This window comes from Elephas maximus, chromosome 16 (genome assembly GCF_024166365.1).
Source record: "Elephas maximus indicus isolate mEleMax1 chromosome 16, mEleMax1 primary haplotype, whole genome shotgun sequence".
In the NCBI taxonomy this organism is placed as follows: domain Eukaryota; kingdom Metazoa; phylum Chordata; class Mammalia; order Proboscidea; family Elephantidae; genus Elephas; species Elephas maximus.
This window is the reverse complement of record NC_064834.1, coordinates 67,516,264-67,537,286: the sequence shown is the minus strand read 5'-3', so window position 1 is coordinate 67,537,286 and position 21,023 is coordinate 67,516,264. Positions and strand designations below refer to the sequence as shown.

General features: G+C 50.6%; 1 protein-coding gene across 2 annotated transcripts in view; it reads left to right on the top strand.

The window, feature by feature from the left end:
* The window catches only part of HSPA12A (heat shock protein family A (Hsp70) member 12A), a 182,931-nt gene that overhangs the window by 82,795 nt on the left and 79,113 nt on the right, over nucleotides 1-21,023 (top strand). The window contains exon 1 of one of the 2 annotated variants that reach the window (XM_049854652.1): nucleotides 17,479-17,686. The exons of the other annotated variant lie outside the window; for it this stretch is intronic. Coding sequence (XP_049710609.1) covers nucleotides 17,644-17,686 — 43 coding nt within the window. The 5' untranslated portion in view covers nucleotides 17,479-17,643. Of the gene's footprint in view, nucleotides 1-17,478; nucleotides 17,687-21,023 lie in introns of those variants that run through there. 2 annotated transcript variants of the gene reach the window in all.

Genomic DNA, 21,023 nt, shown 5'->3' with positions numbered 1-21,023 from the left:
GACAGCTCTAACCAATTTGTCTGGGTGGGCAGGGCAGCAGCAGGCAGGGTGAACCTATTTCACTATACACTGGTTTAGTGTGGTGGCTGAAGGCTGACTGCACAGGTGCTGTCTGCCTCAGGATGTTGGTTTAACAGTGTGGGAGCATATACAGCCCCTCACCAGATAGGCAGGAGTGTTGGACAAAGAGTGATATAGGCTCACTTCCAACCATTCAGCAGCTGATCGAGTGGCAGGTGTGGAGGGGCAGTGCAGGTCAGTGTAGCAGTGGGCCTGAGTGCTGGGAACGCTTTAGCCATGGCAGCATTTCGAGGGCCAGTGGGAAGAGGGGGTAGCGTATGGGGCTAGCTTGGGGTCGGGGGAGAAAGATAAGAAAAGAGAGAGAGAATAAAAAAGAAAAGGTTAACAGGTGGGTAGGGACAAGACGGGTCTGGGAGCCAGTGGGAAGTGGGGAGAGGTGCTGTATAGGGCAATGTAGGAGGTAGAAAGAAAAGAAAGAAAAAGAAATAAAATAAATGGTGTGGTGGAGGCTGGCGAGTGAGAGTGGGGCAGACCTGGGGCAGTGGCAGGACAGTGTGACAGTGGCATTCTATCTGCAGTGGCACAGCAGGGACTGGCAGGAAGGTGGGGGAGGTGGCACATGGGGCTAGGTGGTAGGGAGAAAGAAAGAAAAGAGAGAAGGAAAAAATGGTGGCATGGTGGGGGCTGGCAAGTGGGGGTGGCGTGGATCCTGGGATCAGTGGGAAGGGAGGGGAAGTGACATACTGGCTATGTGGGAGGGAGAAAGAAAAGAGGGAAAAGAAAAAAAAAGGCAGCGTGGTGGGGGTCTCGGGGGGGACCAGGTGGACCTGGGGCAGTGATGGGCCAGTGCGTTGGTGGATCTCTAGTTGTGGTAGTGCAGCAAGGTCCAGTGAGAAGGTGGGAGGTGGCTAACAGGGCTAGGTGGATGGGAGAAAGAAAAGTCAGAAAGAAAAAAGTAATTAAAATAAAAATAGATTAAAAAATTGGCTGTGCGGTGGGGGCCAGTAAGTGGGAGTGGGCAGGCCTGAGGGCCATTTGGAAGGGAGGGGAGGTAACATATGGGCTAGGTGGGAGGGAGAAAGGAAAGCAGAGAAAGAAAAAAAAGCAAAAAAAAAAAAAAAAAATTGGTGACGTGGCAGGAGCCAGCAGGTGAGGACTGGGTGGACTCAGCACAGTGGTGAGCCAGTGGCCTTCTAGCTGTTGGCAGTGTGGCAGGGGCTGGTAGGAATGGGTGGAGGTAGTGTACAGGGTGAGGTGGGAGGGAGAAAGTAAAGGAAGAAAGAGAATAAAAGGAAAAAAAGGAGTGGCAGGAGAGGATGGGTGGGGACAGAGCAGACCTGGGGTGGCAGTGGGCCAGTGGCTGTCTAGCCTAGGCAATGCATCATGGCCCAGCGACAAGAGGTGTATGTGGCATACAGGGCTACGTGGGAGGGAGAAAGAAAAGGAAGAAAGGAAAAAAAAAAATGGCATGGCAGGAGTCAGTGAATGGGGATGGGGCAGATCTGGGGTAGCAGCAGTGGCTCTGTAGCCAAGGCAGCGTGGTATGGCATGGTGGGAAGGGGTGGAGGCGGCATATGCAGCAGAAGGGTGAGGGTGGGAAAGCATGTTTCTCTGGTTACTGGGTGCTCTGTCTCCTTTTGGGAGCTCCGTGAAGTTGCCTTCCTATACTCCCTGTTGGGGGTTGTTGCTGGTTATGTTCCAAGATGGTGATGCTATGCTATGTTAGTTGGTCTTAAACCACCACTACGTATCTCTCCTCGTTCTCTGTTTTCCTTCAGTTTCTTTTTGCATTTGGTGTTTGATCTAGTTCTTTATCCCTTCATTTGGTGCTTAGGGTTCCAGAATTGATGTTTGTGTCTGTTTTACTTATTTTTTCGGGTGTTTCCTGCAGAGGGGCAGCATGAAGCGTCTGTCTAGGGCACCCTGTTGGCTCCACCTCCAGATTTTTTAAGTTGGATGGGTACATTCATGTAGAATGTTTATGTTTGTTTGCTTGTTTTTTTTTTTTTTTTCCAATCCCTACTGGGATTAAGTTAAATGTCATAACTAACTGATCAGTCATTTATCCAAGGCCACACAACTAGTCAGAGGATTGCTGGGAATCAAAACCAGATTCTGAGTTCTAAATCTCTGGGGCTTTACAAACTGTCCTAGGCTGCTGCCAGCCCCGAAGAGTGGACCTCGAAGCTCTCAGTGCCCTTGAATCCAACAGGCTAGTTGGAGTTCTGCATGCAACAGAGACTGACTGGGTCTGGCTACTTAATCTATAAAAAAGAACGTACTAGAAGGATATGGGGTAGCTCATAGAATCACTAGATCACCCAGGTGGATCAAGAAGGCCTTGGAGAGGATGTGGACTGAGGGTCTCATCTCAAGGAGAGATAATTCCTCAGAGCAAAAATAGGCGTTGCCACAGTAGAAAGGGAATGGATTCTGAGCAGTCTACCTCTCAGAGCTGCCTACCACTCCACAAACCACATACTGGGTGCTGTAGAAGCAACTATAGTTGTCTACTCAACATCCATTTCCCTCTTATTTCTTACTGGAAGAACCCTGACTTTGTTCATCCTCAAGGAAGGTGACCCTGTACCAGTTCAGAGGTAAACTCAAATCCATCTAAGTCAATTAAGATAATACTTTGTCCTTGTCAGTATTGGTTTAGACTTCAGTGTGGTCGTGTGACCCAGTTATGTCCAATGAGAAGTGAGGACAGGACTGATGAGGTACTTCTGGGAAGAAAGACCCACGGGAAGACATACTATCTTCTTCCTCTGGACATTTAATGGCTGACAGAACACATGGAACTGCAGCAGCCATCTTGTTGCCCTCCTGAGGTCAAGCCAACAGTAAAACTGGGTGGGCCAGAAGGGTGGAGATAGAGCTACCTCTGAAATTGCTTGTTATTGAGTTGTTTATTACTCGCAGCTGGAGGTATTCTAACTGCTAGAAGGGTACACTTATTCTGCATTACTTCAGAGGATGGAACTAAGACAAAAGGGTGACATTACAGGGGAGATACTTCAACTATGAAAGAGAGAGCTTGCTGGCATCACTCTGAGATGGAGGCATGTACTGCTTCTTCAACTGAGTTCCCCATCAAAGGAGGCATTCAAACAAGCTGGCTATATGGAATGCTGTACAAGGGATTTCTGCATGGAGCAGAAGATTCAACAAAATCATCTCTAAAGTTTTCTTCTGACCTTAAGCTTCTAGGGTTCTGTGGCCAGGAAGAAGGATCAAGAATTGGCTTAGGCCTCCATCCTGAAGCATTTTGCAGGAGCAGGCTTTTCTATTTTCTACTCATCTGAGTCCATCCTCTTTATTTTCTTGCCTTTCTAATTCAGAGTCTCTGATTCTTTGAAAAACCTGAACAAGCTACATGTGCTGCTATCTAAGAGCCTTTGACAAACATTTTATACACTTTCTCTTCTGTCTAACACATACATAGACACACATGCACATGCATGCACACAAACACACTTGACAATTATCACCCAAAATTACTCAAAGGTAAGATTTCTAACCAGAAAATAGGAACCACCTTCCCTGATTCCCCGACCATATCCCAAAATAACCTCCAATAACCATTGACTTCCCTGCATGGAGAAGCTGGACTTGAGCGCTGGACTTGAAGTGAGCAGATCAGGGTTTGAATTCCAGCCAGGCCACCTCTCTCTGGGTGGTCCTGAGCAACTCATCTGCTCTCTCTGAACCTCAGCTCCGAGATCACCTCAGGAAAGTCACTATTCCAGGGCCTGGCACCTAGCAAGTGATTCAGAAATGGCAACCAGAAGTCACAAGAGGGCATTGCCTTCAAGGAGGCTCAGACATATGCATAATGCAAGGGGACCAAGTATGGGGCAGGGGTAAGCCAAGTTAGCAACAGTTTCTCAGAAGACAAGACATTGGCACTGAAGCTTTAAGGGTGACTCAGAGGTTTTTTGAGAGATTGAGATCCACGCACCGAGGTATCCCCTTCCTTGAAGGGTGTTAGGTACCTTAGTGTTGAGATCTTTCTGACCCCTTTTCTGTTTCTAAATCACCTACCCTGCTTCTGTCGATTCGATTTTTTTTAATTATTTATTGGCTTTATTCTGCTTATGAAAGAAAACCATATTATCTGTTGAAAGGGTGTGGAGGGTGGAGTGTAAAGAAAAAAAATCACCCATAATCCTTCTGTGTGGAGATTATCACTATTCAGATGTTAGTGTATTTCCTTCCAGTTTTTTCTTTTTTTTTTCAATGCATATATAACTATTGGGAGCCCTGGTGATGCAGTGGTTAAGCACTTGGCTGCTAACCAAAAAGTTAGTGGTTCTAACCCACCAGCCATTCCTTGGGAGAAAGATGTGGCAGTCTGCTTCTGTCAAGATTTACAGCCTTAGAAATCCTATGGGGCAGTTCTACTCTGTCCTACTGGGTTGCTGTGAGTTGGAATCGACTCGACTGCAGTGGGTTTGTTTTTTTTGGGGTATAGCTATTAGTAGATAGCGAGATAGATAAATAAATCCATGTGATTTGTATTTATCTGGATATGTGGCTATGTTAATAGGATTAAGCAGTCTGTAATCAATAGTCACTGACATTTATTGAGCACTTCCTGTGTGCCGGCCACTGTCCTTTGCCCTGTATGTAGTAATGCACTTCATCTTCAAAACATCCCCATGAAGTAGGTACAGTTATTATCCCCATTTTGCAGATGAAAAAGCTAAAATACAAGAAGTACCAAAGTCACACAGCAAAAGTCAAACTCAGCCTATGCTCTTGCCTGTGACCTATATGGCCTTTCCTTCTTCCTGATTTTAGCCTGAAAGACATCCTCTGTCTTAACTGTGATTGGAATTTGTCTAACCTCATCTAGTCTGTGTGCACTCGGTGAGTCTGCCTCTGGAGAGCTCACTGTGGCTCCTTAGCAGTTGGAGGGAAGGACACAAAGTTAGTGTACTAACCCTGGGAGAGGGACCTGGCTGTCCACACAGGTTTGCTTAGTGTGGCCCTAAAAACCGGTTACCGCCAAGTGGACTCTGACTCATGGCGAACTCATGTGGGTCAGAGCAGAGCTGTGTTCCATGGGGTCTTCAATGCTGATTTTTCGGAAGAAGATCACCAGGCCTTTCTTCAGAGGTGGCTCTGGGTGGACTTGAACCTCCAACCTTTTGGTCAACAGCTGAGTGCGTTAATCGTTTGCACCACCCAGGGACTCTGGATTTAAGTAGCTCTACGAACCCGTCAAAATGGTTTGCAAAGTCTGAACATTTATCAGATCCCAGAGAAGCACGTAGCCCAGAGCAGGCTGAGAGCTGGCCACAAGGCCTTGGAAGGGGGCTGCCCTGGGGATGCCCCAGTGCCCACGGCCAGCCAGCTCCGGGAAGGTCAGCCATTCTGAGCTCACTCGCGTGGGGCCCTCAGAAGGCCTTTGTGTGGGGACTGACGTTTCCTGCCCAAATGCAAAATTCCTTGGCCCCAGCACAGAGTCCAGTGTGTTTGCTCTAATGAAGTATTTGCTGGAGTGTGTTGGCGTCTGTTCTCATACACACACCGGTGGCTTTGTTTTGAGAGCTGCAGTTTCAAGAAACAGCAGCACAATTAATTTAGGAGCCAAACGAAACGGTGTGAGCTGAGTAGTTGTTGGTCCAGGACATCGCTCCCCACCCTTCCTGGGAAGTGAGGCGTGGCCTCAGGCACAGTATGGAGAAAGAGTGTGGTAGAAAAGAAATTATAAAAGGAATCTGCAAAGAACAAACACTGCCTTCGCTATCCCCCACCTTAGCATAGCTGTTAATTTTTCTGTGTGCCAGTATCTATCCATCTGCAGGACCATTTTAGAGTCAGAATCATGATGTGTGTATGCTTGTCCTACTTATTTTCACCTAATATTGTGACATTTTCCCCTGTTGCTACATGGCCTTCATACTTTGTAATTTCTGTCAATTGTGCTCCTTGTATGAAATGACATTTTAAAATATGTGGATGAATAAAAGTTTTTTTTTTTTTGACATAGGATAAATTTTTCAGAGAAGGATTAATCAAAGTGTTTTTAATGTTACCGTATGATTTTCTAAGGTATGAAACTAGTTTATGATGGCATGATCTACATATGTGTGAAAGTATAGATTTTACCACAATTCCATCACCGTTGGATATTATATTTTTAAAATTTATTCTATGGGTTTAATAAGTGTTTAACTGTGTGTGTGTGTCTAGATAGATAGATAGGTAGATGGGTAGATGACCAAAAAACAAAAAAATATTTGTTGCCATGAAGTCAATTCCAACTCACAGTGACCCAGTAGGAAAGAGTAGAACTTCTATGAGGTTTCCAAGGAGTGGCTGGTGGATTCAAACTGCTGACCTTTTGGTTAGCAGCCGAGCTCTTAATCACTGTACCACCAGGGCTCCAGATAGGTAGATAGATATATATAGATGTAAATATTTAGAGATATAGATGTACTCGTGAGATTGATGGATTTCCATGTGCTTGTTTAACTTTATTTTCACTTGGCAATATTTCTTTGTGACCTTTGCCTCTTCGGCTCTTGGGCTTTGAGACTCACCATGAATCTGTTAGATCACCTGTGATGCAACCTATTTCCTCATCTATTTTCCTTCTTTTCCTCAATTTTCTTAGTTTCTGAAAAACAAAAAAAAACAGAAACTTCACTTTTTTAAGTTCAGTATTTTGATTTCTTTCTTGAATTTCTCCCCTTGCTCCAACCGTAGCACTTTCTCAGGACACTGGATGAGATAGAAATGAAGAAAGTGATAACCCTTTTGGGGGGTAAAGTAAATAACACTCTCTTAACTTTTCCCCAGACCTTCGGGCTTTCCATCCTCACAGTGATCTTGGGGGTCAGTACAGAGTGTTGACAAATGCTCCCCATTTACAGCAAAGACTGTCTGGGCGCAGGCTTGTTAGGGCAGGAGTTGGGGTCTACTGACCCTAATCCTATTTCCACCCACTCTGCCAGCTTGGGAAGGCCTATGGCGGAGGAGTTTTGGGCCATTACCAGGGCATGTAGACACTAGTGACTAAACTGCGTGTCACAGACCCTGCGGGGTGGAGCAGGGAAAGGCTGGCCACGGGACCTGCCGTGTTGCCCAAGAAGGCACACCTTGTCCTGTGCATGAGGCCTGCTCACTGGGGAAGGTGGAAATGAGGTAAGACAAGTTGAGTGCTTGGCTTGTTGCCCAGTATAAAAAAAGCAAATACAAAAAGGGAACCGATTATTAATATTTTTGTTATTAAGCTCCGTGTTAGAGCCATCCTCTACCATGGAGCATCTGTTCTCCATCACTGAGTACTTACTATGTGCAGGCTCTGGGCCGAACATTCTATACACATTGCCTTCTTTAATCTTCACAGCAAACCTGGGAGGTGGTGACATAATGATCCCATTTCACGGATGAGGAAAGTAAGGCCTAGAGTAATTAAGAGCACATACTTTTAACCAGCTACCTTTGAGTGGATTCCAACTCATGGTAACATGTGTGTCAGGGTTGAATTGTGCTCCATAGGGGTTTCAATGGCTGATTTTTTGGAAGTAGATCCTCAGTCCTTTCTTCTGAACTGTCAACCTTTTGGTTAGCAGCCAAGTGTCTTAACCATTTGCACCATGCAGGGACTCCAAGATCACAAACGAGGAAGTGGCAAAGCTGGGATTCCACCCCAGGTCCATGCTCTGCCCTATGATTCCATCACAGGGAGGATGAGGCTGGAAGAGGACGTATGATTTTCACCCACATTATACAAATGAAAAGACCGAGCATCAGTGACGTGCCTGAGGCCACAAAGTGAGCCTGTGGCCGAGCCCGGTCTTGGAGCCAGGAATCCTGAGACCAGGTCTACTTCTCCACCCTGATCAGAGCAGAAAGTGCAGCTAGCAAAGTGCCCACCATGTGACAGGTGCGCTTCTGGGGCCCTCTTGGTCCTCAACCACCCAGGAGGGGGTCCTGGAGAGATGCGGGGCTTGGATCCAGGCTTGCCTGAGCCTGAAGCCCTTCCTTGGCCATCCTGGCCCAGCCGCCATGGGTTTGCCCTGCAGAATCATGGAATGTGAGCCAGCGTGCCAACATGCCAGCGTGCCAGCGCCCAGCTAGGACACAACAGGGAGTCTTTGTCTCTGCTCCACTGACCACCAGATTGTTCTTCTCACATGCGGCCAACATCACTTGGCCAGCTGAATCGGGAAGGCTGAGGAGTTTTATTATTTATTTTCCATGTTTACAGACTTTCCGAGGAGATGCCGGCTCTCCGATGTGTAGGCGCTTTTACAAAGCTTCTGCCTCTCTCAGGCAAGCTGGGACTCATTACTGAGAACTGGTTATGTGTAATAAAAAAATAGCCAGTTATAATGGCTACCATTGATGGAGAGCTTCCTTTGTTGCAGAAACTGGGTTGAGCATGATCTAATGCGATCTTCCAACCACTCTAGGATCTGGGGATTTACCAACCTTGGTCAACATGAGTCAGAACTGACTGGACAGCAATGGGTTTGGGTTTTTTTGGGGGGGGGGTTATAGGTCACAGAAGGTAGGTGACTTATTCAAGTCCACACAGCTAGGAGGGGACAGAGCAGAGATTCAAACCCAAGTATAATCTAAGTCCCAAACCCACAAGCTTAACCACTTAGCTCCCTGCCCTCAGCAGCCTTGCTTTCTGATGGTGGAGACGGAGGAGGATACCTGTGGCCGTGGAGCATTTTCCTTGTATACTTTGCATGGGGCAAGGCCTGCCTTGAATTCTGATTGTAGCTGTCAGTTTCTCTCCTTCCCACCGAGGCTGGGCACTCCTCTGGGCTAGACAGACTTCATGTCTTGGCACAGTGAGGAAATCACATGTATCTGATGGAATGAGAGAATGAATGAGGGAGAAGGTGAATGAATGGCCAGATGTCTTGGCCGATTGGGTGTGGATGCTTTTGGGAACTCTGCAACTTTAATGGTAGCTTCAGATTTAAAGGAAACAGGACATGGACCCACACCCTTGATTTATCTTTGAAGACCTACTTTCACCTCCACTGCCCTTTGGAGACCACTTGGTGGTTAAGCCTGTGGGCCCTGGGCGACTCCCTGCTCTGTCCCCTCGAGCTCCAAGACTTCAAGCAAGTGACTTAATCTCATCATCCTCAACTTCCCCGCGTGAAATAACATCAGTTTGGACTTCTTAGAAGGGGGGCTGTGAAAATGAACTGAGCATAGGCGTCCTTTGATGGTGCAAATGGTTAAGCATTCAACTACTAGCCGAAAGATTGGTGGTTCAAACCCACCTAGAGGCACCTTGGAAGACAGACCTAGTGATCTGCTTCCAAAAGGTCACAGCCTTGAAAACCCTGTGGAGCAGTTCTACTCTGCACATGTGGGGGTCACCATGAGTCAAAATCAACTCTGTGGCAGCTAACAACAACAATTTGCTCATTGAGTGTAAATGAGAGTTACTGTGATTTCTTCCTGAGATAGTCAATTTTACTTAAAAGGTTTTTTTTTTTTTTTTAATTAAGTAATTTGGGTGATGGGTACCTGGTGGTTTATTATACCGTATTCTCTACTTTTGTGGATGCTTGAAATTTTCCACAATAAAACATTATAAAAACAAGTCATAGAAATTTAAAATGTTAATTTGATTTAGGAAACAAACACAGATGTGTTGTGGGATAGAAAGCAAAGTATATATACAATTTTAAAACAAAACCCAGATTTGAGAGAAATGAATGACTTAAAGCAGCCCCTTGGCGTTACGCCCTCAGGCCAAAGTCGCTCAGGATCTCACAGGGCCTTCAGTTTTCTCATCTTAGAAATGTCATTAAAAAGTCAGGACAAAGGCTGTGAAGGTGCTTTGTAAATTATGAAGTGCCTTCCAATCTGATCATTGGTTCATTCACTCAACACATGTTTCTTGAGGACCTGCTATGTACCAGGTGCCGGGCCAGGTGCTGGGGACACAGCCGTGCACAAGTTCTCCATGGGGAGGCAGGGCAGCCAGGAGTGCTCTGCTGAGATCGGAATTCCGGGGTACTAGCTCTGACTCTGCCACTTATGCCTTGGGTGGCCACCATGCACCTCAGTTTCCTCGTCTGTAAAATGGGGACAATAACAGTATGGTTCTTTCTTCGGCATTGCCGTGAAGACAGAATGGGGCAATGGATGTAAAGTGCCTTGGGCAATGTCTAGCACACAGCAAGTGTTTAATAAATGTTCATTATTATCGCCACCAGGGAGTTTATAGCCTAGTGGGGGCGGCTAACAATAAGCAAATAAGCAAAATGAGAATAAAGTATGTAAGTGCTGTGGAGGAATGGGGTTGCGTGGTATGATTCAGAGTAACAGGTGGGGACAGGGAGGTGACCTTTAAGGTGAGCCCATCGGATGATACAAGGCAGAGGTGGAGGTAGGGGGACGAGCTGTGTTTGTTAGAGAACGAAAGCAGGCCAGAGTAGTATCAGGTACTGAGTACGGTTGGGCAGGTTGTGAACCGGGCTGGAGAAGATGAAAGATGTCAGTTTTCTCTATAACATGAAACCTTTCAGCTTTGAGTCTATGGTTCGTTGAGGCCCTGTGAAAGCTCTCCTGGACATGTGGTCATCTCAGTTTTACTTCTCTGAGCCTTGTCTCGCTTTGCTCTGTCTTCCTTGAGCTGCGGCTTCTGGAATGGCCCAGTTTATTAGGAACCAGGAGCTCTGCAGGGCCAGGGTTTGAGCAGGTCTGAGAATGCTGCCGAGTGAGTAGCATAGACATTCCCTCTGCTGCTTGAAATGCTTATGAAAAATATTTGGATAACCCTCCATTACCTGAGCAGGCAGTTCTAAAGTTTACATTGCAGGCGTGAGTGATTGTGGTATTTTGAGAAATCATTTCCTCTGGCCTGTGGATTTCTCCCCAGGAAGAGCCGTGATGCAGCACACGTTGTATACATGAACTGTGTTTTGGAATGTAAATGGAGGGGCTGAGTCACAGCAGATGGGATGGAAATCCAAGCAGGAAAGGATGTGTAAACTGACCACGGTGATTGGTTCAGAGATCCAATTTTTAAATGCACCAAAGGTCAGAGGTGAAGGAGTATGGCATATGCCTGGACTTTCCCTGAAAGATTTTATATATTTCTAGCTAGTCTAAATCTTCTTGGTCCTGTTATCAAGGAGCCACTTTTCTAATATTCAGCTTATAGATAGCACCCTGGTGACATAAGGTCTGGAACAGCTTTTGCTGGAAGTTTCCTGAATAAAAGCTGAGGTTTGGACTAGTACCAGTGTTTCTCAAACTCAAAAACAATTTTTTTGATAAACATTAAAAAAAAAAAAATCCACTCACCCCCGTATCTTCTGTGGATCTATACCAGCCAAGAAAAATTTTCCAAGCTCTCTTCAGTAATTTGGAGCCCTGGTGGCACAGTGGTTGAGAGCTATGGCTGCTAAACGAAAGATCGGCAGTTCAAATCCACCAGCCACTCCTTGGAAACCCTAAGGGGCAGTTCTATTCTGGGTCGCCATAATCAGAATCAGCTTGATGGCAACGAGTTTGGTTTCTTTCTTTCTTTCTTTTTTTTTTTTGGCTTTATTTGGTAATTTATAATACAAGAGGAATAGACATTTTCCTGGCCTGACTATGTAAATTATAATAGATATGATAAGAAGTCGTATTTTACATTGTACATTGCCTGGCCCTCTGCTGACTGCTTTTATTATTTCATGCAATTATCCTGCATAGAATAATTGGCCCCATTTGGCAGGTAGAGAAACAGGTACCAAGAGATGTGTCTTCAGGTCACCAGAAGGGGGACCGAGGAGTGGCTGAGCCTGGGTTTGGACCCTGGCTTGGCTGACCCCATGCTCCCTCCTGTTAAACACTCCCTTTACCTGGACCCCCTGTGCCCCAGGACTCACTGCCCTCATCGGCTGAGCCATCAACAAATGTTCCACAGTTCCATGCTGAAAGCCAAGGGCTGGAGAGCTCAGCTGCCGCCTCCTCGGTGTGTCCAGCCCATTCACAGCTGGCCATTGGCGTTGGTGTAGGTGGCAGGGTATCCTGGCTGCCTGGTGGTGTTAGCTGGGCCTGCCTCTGGGCTGTGACTTGTATTTGCACAAACTGGATTGGAGTGTCTGTTTGGGAGCAAATAACAAAGAGGGAGTCTGTTGGCAGGGAATTGTCTTGTGGGCAGAGGATCTCAGAGAGATGAGATGGGTGCTGTCTGAAGCTGAGGGAGCCGTATGTCACTTTCTGCACCAGCCACTGTGCTAGGGCCTGGGGGCTACAAATGTGGACACGGTTAGCTTGCCTGTAGGAGCTTAAACTAGAGGGGAAGATGGGCGGCCTGACATTGCAAAGACCTGTGTTCTAGTTTCAGCTCACCTACTTCTTAGCTAGGTGACCTTGGGTGACCTTTCTGGGCCTCAAATTTGTCACCTATATGATGGGTTAATAATAGTACTGTTCTCAGAGTTGTTAGAAGTGCTATGATAAGAGTACATGGGGGAGGGGAGGGCCAGAGGACAGAAGAGGAGCCTCATGTCATCCTGGGGGGCAGGTGGTGTCCTGGAAGAAGTGACATTCAAGCTGAGACCTTTAGGAGGACAGGTTTACTTGGTAAAATGAATGAAGAATGAGTTCCTGGTGGAGGCACCAGCCTTTTGGGGACCCGTGGGCAGGCCCATGTGACCCGAGTGACCAGTATGTGGGGATGGGAAAGTGGCATGACTTGGCTTTGGAATGAGCCCCTTTTGGGGACTTGGGTGTCCAAGTGAGATCTGTGATTTGTACTGGTGGGGTGGGGACATTTTTGCTATCTTTCATCACAGACCACAGCTGGCCCCCGATGGCCCGGAGGGTGGAGAAGAGATTGTAGGGACGATGCTGAAGCAGACTCCACAGGGAGCACTGGAGGAGGGGTGTTTAGAGGGGAGGTGGTGGGAACTTATTGCAAAGCAGCCTCCTACGAGTCTGAGCATGTCCTAAATAGTTGGGAAAGCAGAGAGGCTGTCAGCCCCCAAGAGCCACCCTAATGTCCGTGTGGTAGCACTTGTCGCCAGGTGGGCAAAACCTGTTGAGTTCTGTTTCTTTGATTCAGTTGGTTGGTGATCAAGCACCTGTCCTGTGCCAGGTGCTCTTCTGGACACTGGGACATGGACGTGAGTCACGCTGTCCACGTGGGGCAGGGGCAGCCATTTTAGATAGGGTGGTCTGGGAAGGTGACATTTCCTGAAGGATGTGAAGCCAGCCCTGCGATTCTCTTGGGGAATATGCCCTAGGCAGTGTGACTAACAAGAACAAAGATCCTGAAGTGGGACCCCATTTGGCATGTTCAGATTCATGAAGTGTGTGTGGGTTTCAGCTCTGGACTCGGGAGAGCAGGAGTCGAGGTCACCAAGGCATTGGGGGGCCAATTCCTGTAGGACCTGGTAGCAGAAGAGTGACATGATCTCACCGTGACTGCTGGGTGGGTACAAGACCATAGGGGACAGGGAGGATGGTGGAAGGTGATGCGGAGATGGGCCTGGCCTTGAATCCCAGCTCTGCTGCTAATGGCTGAAGAAGGCCCAGCAAGGGCCTCAGTCTTCCAGAGCCTCTATTTTCCTTCCTGTAAAATGGGGAGGAAGCGTTGGTGGCTCCAAAAAACCCAAACCCATTGCTATCGAGTCGATTCTGACTCATGGCTACCCTATAAAAAAAAAGAGTAAAATTGTCCCATAGGGTTTCCAAGTAGTGCCTGGTGGATTCGAACTGCCTGGGTTTTGGTTAGCAGCTATAGCTCTCAACCACTATGCCCCCGGGGTTTCCATTGGTGGTCCAGTGGTAGAATTTTCACCTTCCATGCGAGAAACCCGGGTTTGATTCTCAGCCAATGCACTTCAAGCATAGCTGCCACCTGTCAGTTGAGGCCTGTGTGTTGCTATGGTGCTGAACAGGTTTCAGTGGAGCATCTAGCCTGAGACACACTGGGAAGAAAGGCCTGGTGATCTGCTTCCGAAAATTGGCCACCGAAAACTCTGTGGGTCACAGTGGTCCAATCTGCAACTGATGGAGAGGATGGCACAGGACCTGGCAGTGTTTTTCCCTTTGTACATGGCGTCTCCATAAGCCGGGGCTGACTCAATGGCAGGTAACAACAACAACAAAAATAGGCAGAGCCACTGAGAAGCAGGTGAGCCCTGGCTGGCCGGTGTGTGGTCAACAAGGGAGTTCCTTAACGACTCTGACTATTATTACAGAAGGCAAACCCAAGGTTGAGTGCGTATTGCTTTTGTGCTTCCCTGAAAATCAAAACTGTCTGCTCTCTGCCTCCAGCACTGCGCGTGCATGTCATCTTCCATCTCCTCACGTGCCCTGATGTTACTGTGGCCAGGGGTCCGTGGTGAGGGCAGAAGGCGCCCCAGGCCTTCCCACAGCAGGGGGCAGATGGGCGGGGCTGTGCTGCGCCTGCTGGTTCTGACAAGCTGGTGCCAAGTCCAATGTCTTGTCAGCGGGGGGTCAGGTCCTTGATGGGGAGGGGCCGTGGAGACACTAAGGGGCACCTAAGCTAGAACGGGAGGGGCAGGGAAGGCTTCCTGGAGTCGGCGGGGGGGGGGCGGCGGTTCATGCTGAGGATGGAAGTAGTTCTCCAGGCTGCTTCTGGTGGTGGGATGTAGAGATGAGTGATTTCGATGTGTTTGAGATCCCTGAATAAGAGGAGGGATGGGAAGAAGTGAGTGGGAGAGATGGAACGGGAGAAGTGGGCAGGGACAAACGAATTTGCAAAGAAAGGACTGAGGGGTAGGACAGGAGGAGGCTGTTAGAGACAAGCAGGCAGTGAGTAAGATGGTAGTCTGGCCAGGATATGGGTGGTGCGGATGGAGGGGAGATTTTGGAGGTAGAACGGGCAACTTGGATGGACACAGAGGGATGAGTGAAAGCAGATGCCCAGGAGTGCAGCTTGGCGACTAGGGGGTGCTGCTGCCTTGACTGAGATCTGGCACCCAGGAGGGAGAGCAAGAGAGGATGAGCTGGGCTTTGGTTGAGTGTGAGCGGCCTGGGAGGCGCCCTGGGGAGACTTCCAGGAGCTGTGGAGCTCTGGAGCAAGCCCCAGCCTTGGGTGTGGAGGTTGGCATCCAGCAGGGAGACAGAGACCCCTCCAGGAGTGCTGAGCTGCCTGGGCAGCAAAGCGTGTAAAGGGAGGAGAAAAACGAAGAGTGGCGTGTGCGGGTATAGAGCCTGGGAGGGGGCTTCTGGGTCGGCGACTGGGATTGGGTCCCTGAAGAATGCCCAGATGTGGGCATGTAGAGGAGGGAAGTGAAAACAAAAAAAAACCAAACCCAGTGCTGTTGAGTCGATTCTGACTCATAGCCACCCTACAGGACAGAGTAGAACTGCCCCATAGAGTTATCCAAGGAGCCCCTGGCGGATTTGAACTGCTGACTCTTTGGTTTGCAGCCGTAGCACTTAACCACTACGCCACCAGAGTTTCTGAGGGAAGTGAAGGGGATGCCAAATAGGGCGACAGAAGCAGCTGTAACATGGCAGAGGAGGCCTGGGTGGAGGGGAGGCTGCTTGGGAGAGAGGCTACAGATGAGGAAGGCTGGGGCTCACTCTGTTATCACAGGCGTTGAATGTCATGCTAATGAGTTAGAATGTTTTCCTGTAGATGGAGGAGGACCCACATGGTTTTGAGCACGAGGTAGTTCAGTGGAACCATGTTTAATAGAAAGCTCTTTCTGGTGTCACTACCCAGATGTGTTTCCATGTGATGCTGGTGCTCAGTGACAGAGTGCCCATGACTGTCCTGTCCTCTCATGTCCCAACCCATGTAGCCTCAGCCCAGCCAGCTTCCCTCAATAGCGATATATGAGCAGAGCCAGGAGGGCAGCTTTGGGCTCCATGAGGGGTCAGGAACTGGCCCTTCCCCTCTCTGCCCTCGGCCTGCTCAGCCAGGCTGTCACCTGAGACAACAGCCTCAATCCTTCCTCCTGCCTGTGTTTGGGGGCCAAAAGCTCCTGACTTCCAGGTCCCTCACTGGGAACCCATCTCTCAGGTCTCCCCCTGAAATGGTGGGGTGCCAGGTCAGCAAGCAAACAGCTTAGGTGGGGAGATGGTGCTCTTTGGGAACACACTGTTCCCCTCTAGGAGTGTCCTCATGTGTCATTCCACTGTCCACAGCCTTGAGCAATGGCCATGTCCACTGTTAAAAAGATGCCTGTGACTTAATAATAGTGAATGCTTTTTGGACTGCTTACTGTGTGCCAGACCCCAAGCTAAGCATGTTACATGCATCGTCTCATGTAATCCTCCCCAGTCTTTTGAAGTGGGGGTCTCCCTGTTATGCCCATTTCACAGATGAGGATATGGAGGCTCAGGGAGGTTAAGTAACTTGCCTGTGGTCTCACACAGAGGCACCGTGGAGTTCAGGTTTTTAACGCAGGCAGTCAGAGAGCAAGGTTCTTCCTTTTAACTCACCACCCTACCACCTCCTGAGCAGAGCCAGGTCTCTGGGCTCTCCAGCTGCCCTCTGCCCACCCCCTCCCCTAGGCATCCTCTGGGAGATAAACCCATCTCAGAGAGTGAAGGGTAGCTGATGGTTACGACCTGGGTGGGGATCTCAGCTTGGCCACTCACCTAATTGTCCATGGCAGTAGGATCATTTCTTAAACCCTCTAAGCCTGTTTCCTTTTCTGTAAAATGTGGCCCACCAGTCCCCACCTCTTAGAGCTGTATAAAGAATGAGGAAATGAGATAAGGCACTTAAGCACCTAGCGTAGGAAAACGGGAAGGACCCAGCAATGGTCATTACATTCTTACCACCGCCCTCATTGCCAAGATGAGGTGAGGGACACAGCGGACCAGGAGCCGCCTGCCCAGGCTCTGGCGCGTGTGTGGCAGAGCCCGAGGACAGGGCGGATGAATCACTCACCGCCAAAGCCCTACATTATTAATGTCGTTATTCTCAGACTTGTAACGAGGGCCCGGGCGGGAGCCCATATATGGAAGGCGCGACGCAGCCTCCGAGGCAAGCGCCTCCCTGGGATCCGAGTTGCCATGGAACCCCGCAGGCGGCCTGGGGGCGGACGCCTGCGGCGGTGCCCGGGCTGGGCCTCGCGCAGCCCTCCTGGTCTGGGTCTGCAGCCTGGCTCCTGGTCGAGCCGGGCTCCACGGACTCGCCTTTGCGCCCGCCCTTGGCCATTTTCTCTGGGGCCCGCGCGGGGAAGGAAAGGGAAGAAATAAAATAGTGGAGACCGGAGAGGCTCCTCGGGAGAGTAGGGTGTGCGCGCTTGCCGAAAGGTTTCAGGCCATGACACTCGGTGCCTCCCAAAGAGCAGGCGCTGGGGCCGAGCTGCGCCTCCCTTGCGCGCGGCCGCGTCTGGCCCCCGGGCCAGCGGGGAAGCCTGGGCCGCGCCACCACGCAGCGGCCGCACAGGAGAGCGCTCGGTCCCCAGGCCGGGGGAAGGGGGCTGGCCTCGGAGGGGCGGGGCGCGGGGCGGGTCCGGGAGGAGCCCGGGGAGGAGCCGGGAGGAGCCGGGGCTGCGGAGCGGCGGCGTCAGAGCGGTACTCCCGCTGCCCCGCGGCTCAGATCCGGCCCGAGCGCCGCGGAGGACGCGGACTGGGACTCGGACACCGACACGGGCGCTGCGCCGGGGCTCCTCTCGCGGGCCGGGACTCGCGACCATGTCGGACAAGGAGGCGGGCGGTGGCGACGCGGGGCCGCGAGGTGAGCGCAGGGCGCGGGTCCCGCGGCTGCGGAGCGGAGTGAAGGAGAGGGACACGGCGCGCAGTCCCGTTCCCTGCACCCCCGCAGCCGTGGGAAAGGGGCTCCCTGCCGCACGCTGCCCTCGCGGGCGGGACCGGGAGCCGACCGGTCACGTGCTGCGCTCCCGGCCCAGTTGCGGACACTGCGGCGGGAACCGCAGTCCCGGCCCGTGCACCCTGGCTGTCCCCGCCGCGGGGTGGCGCCTCCTGAGGAACTGGCTGCGAGCCGGGGTGAAATCTACCCCCCAAGTCCATCCCCCGCGCGCTGTGCTGGGGCGCCCGCGCTGGCCGGGTGACGGCCTGGCCGCAGGGTGGCCCCGTTATCCCTAGCGGTTCTTTTCCGTGACTCAGCGAGGCGGGGGTGGGAGCCTGGGGGAGCGGAGATTTGGACCTGTCCCCTCGCCCCACCCTGACCCAGAGGCATGCGTCGGGGGTGGAGGCTGCAGCTCCGGGCGACACTGCAGCTCACCACTCCCTCCCCGCCCGACCCCAGGGATGCTCTGGGCTGGGGAGTGGCGAAACGGCGGCGACTGCAATGTCCGTTCCCTGCTCAGTGGACCGTTGCTCGCAGTTTGCAAATGTACAGGGGCCGCGTTATTTGGGGAGCGTGGTTAGAGCTCGGACCGTGGGGAGAAGCCGGAGAGGACCCGGAGGAAGGGAGGAGGAGGAAGCGCACCTCGGCAGCCAGGGTTGTAAATCAAGGCTTCGCCTGCGGAGGGGACGGGCTGGCGGGGATGTCGAGATTCTGGTCTTTCTGCGGGTCCCACGAGGAAAAAGTTGGGCGCACGGCGGTGCCGCGCGTCCCTGACCTGCTGGCCCTCGGCGGGAGCAGCCTCCAGAGGGGAGCGCGGCCCTGCGGCTTTCCGGGAGCGACAGGCACACCACCTAGCAAAGATGAAATTAAAATGCCCGGACTTAAGGAAAATCCAGCCAGGCCAGCAGCGCTCGGCTCTGCGGGGAAACCGAGTCCGGTAGCAGCGCAGCCGCGGTCGCGTTGCTCTCCGGGTCCGGCTGTCTGTGGCCGAGCCCCCAGCCCTCTGCTGCGCTCCGAGCCGCACCTGCCCCCTCCCCAGCCCATTGTTCCTGCGGATCTGGGAGGGGCCTCCCCACAGAGCACTGCAGTGGTGGGGGAGTGGGGCGGGGGGTGGGGAGTCCTGCCAGGGCTCACTCCTGGGAGGGGCGGTGGAGAGCTGGAACGCGCACCGCGAATCTTCCCCTCAGCCTTGCCCTTCCCCAGCTGGCCAATGCGGGCAAGGGGCTGCCTGCCTTTGTCTGAACATCACTCAGCAACTGGATTGACTCGGTTCTTTCACCTTTTTCCTTTAGGTTGAAAAATCGTTTGGATGATGGGGAGGGGCATCCAAGTTGCTAAAGCTTGAGAGTTAGTGAACCAGTTTCTTGCCTCTCATGCTGGGATAGATAGTGGGTGGCTGGATCAAATGGGAGATTGCCTTAAGATTTGTCAAACTGAAAGAGTGAGCGGGGATGCGTACCCCTTAACCCCTTTTTTGTTTTGTAAAATAGAACTCAGCACCCCACCCTGCACACACCCCGCGCACACGCACATGCACACACACACGCACATACTGAGGCTCTGCGTGGTTGTCTCTCCTCAGGGCTGGGAGAGAGACTCAGAATGGGGGAACACATGTTGGTGTGCTGGGCCGTCTGCCATTGCTTGCCTGCGTCTGTGCTAGAGCGGTTCCTCCTCTCCATCCGCAGTCCAAGGCAGCCTGAGAGAATTCCAGGCACATGGGCTTGGACACAGAGCGCCCTGGGGTCTGAGTTCTCACTCTGAAGAGCAGGCGTCCCTGGCAACTCACCCCACCTCTCTGGGCTCCCACTCCTTCATCTGTAAAATGGGGAGCAGAGCCTTCTCACCCACCATCTTACACATCTATTTCTAAGGTTTCCTCATTATGTATTGTGTACTGAGCACCAAACGTGTTTTTTCACAGCCAACCTGTTAACAACATTCCTCATTTACTCGGTGGCTAATCTATACTGTGGCTCATGGAGGTTGAATGACCTCTCCAAGGTCATGCCTCTAGGAAGTGTTGATTTGGACTCAGGCGGTCTGGTTCCAGGGCTCCTGCCTTCACCACCATCCTGTGTAGCACTTGTGGGTGTGGCCAGTGGTTATCCTATTGTTGTACTGTTGTTAGCCTCGGTCCAGTTGCCTCCGACCCATGTTGACCCCATGCACAGTGCACAATGGGATTGTACTGTTGTGATCCACAGTATTTTCATTGACTGATTTTTTTCAGAAGTAGATTGCTAGGCCTTTCTTCCTAGTCTGTCTGAGTCTGGAAGCTCTGCTGAAACCTGTTGAGCATCATAGCAACACAGAAGGCTACACTGACAGACACATGGTGGCTGCGCTGAGGTGCTCTGGCCAGGAATCAAACCTGGGTCTCCTGCATAGAAGGTGAGATTCTACCACTGAACCACCAAGGTCCCCTGTTGCCAGGAATAAAAATGGATGCCCTTCAGGGGATTATTTCAAGGATACTCTTCAGGCTGGACTATATGAAGAAGAAGAATGCAGCATCAGGATTGGAGGAAGACTCATTAACGACCTGCAATATGCAGATGACACAACCTTGTTTGCCAAAACTGAAGAGGACTTGAAGTACTTCCTAGTGAAGGTAAAGACCACAGCCTTCAGTATGGATTACACCTCAACATAAAACAAAAATCCTCGCAACTGAACCAATGAGCAACATCACGATAAACAGAGAAAACAATGAAGTTGTTAAGGATTTCATTTTACTTGGATCCACAATCAATGCCCGTGGAAGCAGCAGGTGCATTGCATTGGGCAAATCTACTGCAATAGACCCCTTTAAAGTGTTAAAAAGTAAAGATGCCACTTTAAGAACTAAGGTGCACCTGACTGAAGCCATGGTGTTTTCAATCACCTCAGATGCACGTGAAAGTTGGACAGTGAATAGGAAGGACCACAGAAGAGTCCATGCCTTTGAGTTGTGGTGTTGATGAAGAATATTGAACGTACCGTGGACTGTCAGAAGAACAAACAAATCTGTCTTGGGAGAAGTACAGCCAGAATGCTTATTAGAAGCAAGGATGGCAAGACTTCATCTCACATACTTTGCACATGTTATCAAGAGGGACCAGTCCCTGGAGAAAGACATCGTGCTTGGTAGAGTAGAGGGCCAGCGAAAAAGAGGAAGACCCTCAATGAGATGGCTTGACGCAGTGGCAGCAACAGTGGGCTCAAGTATAACAATGATTGTGAGGACGGTGCAGGGCCGGACAGTGTTTCATTCTGTTGTGCA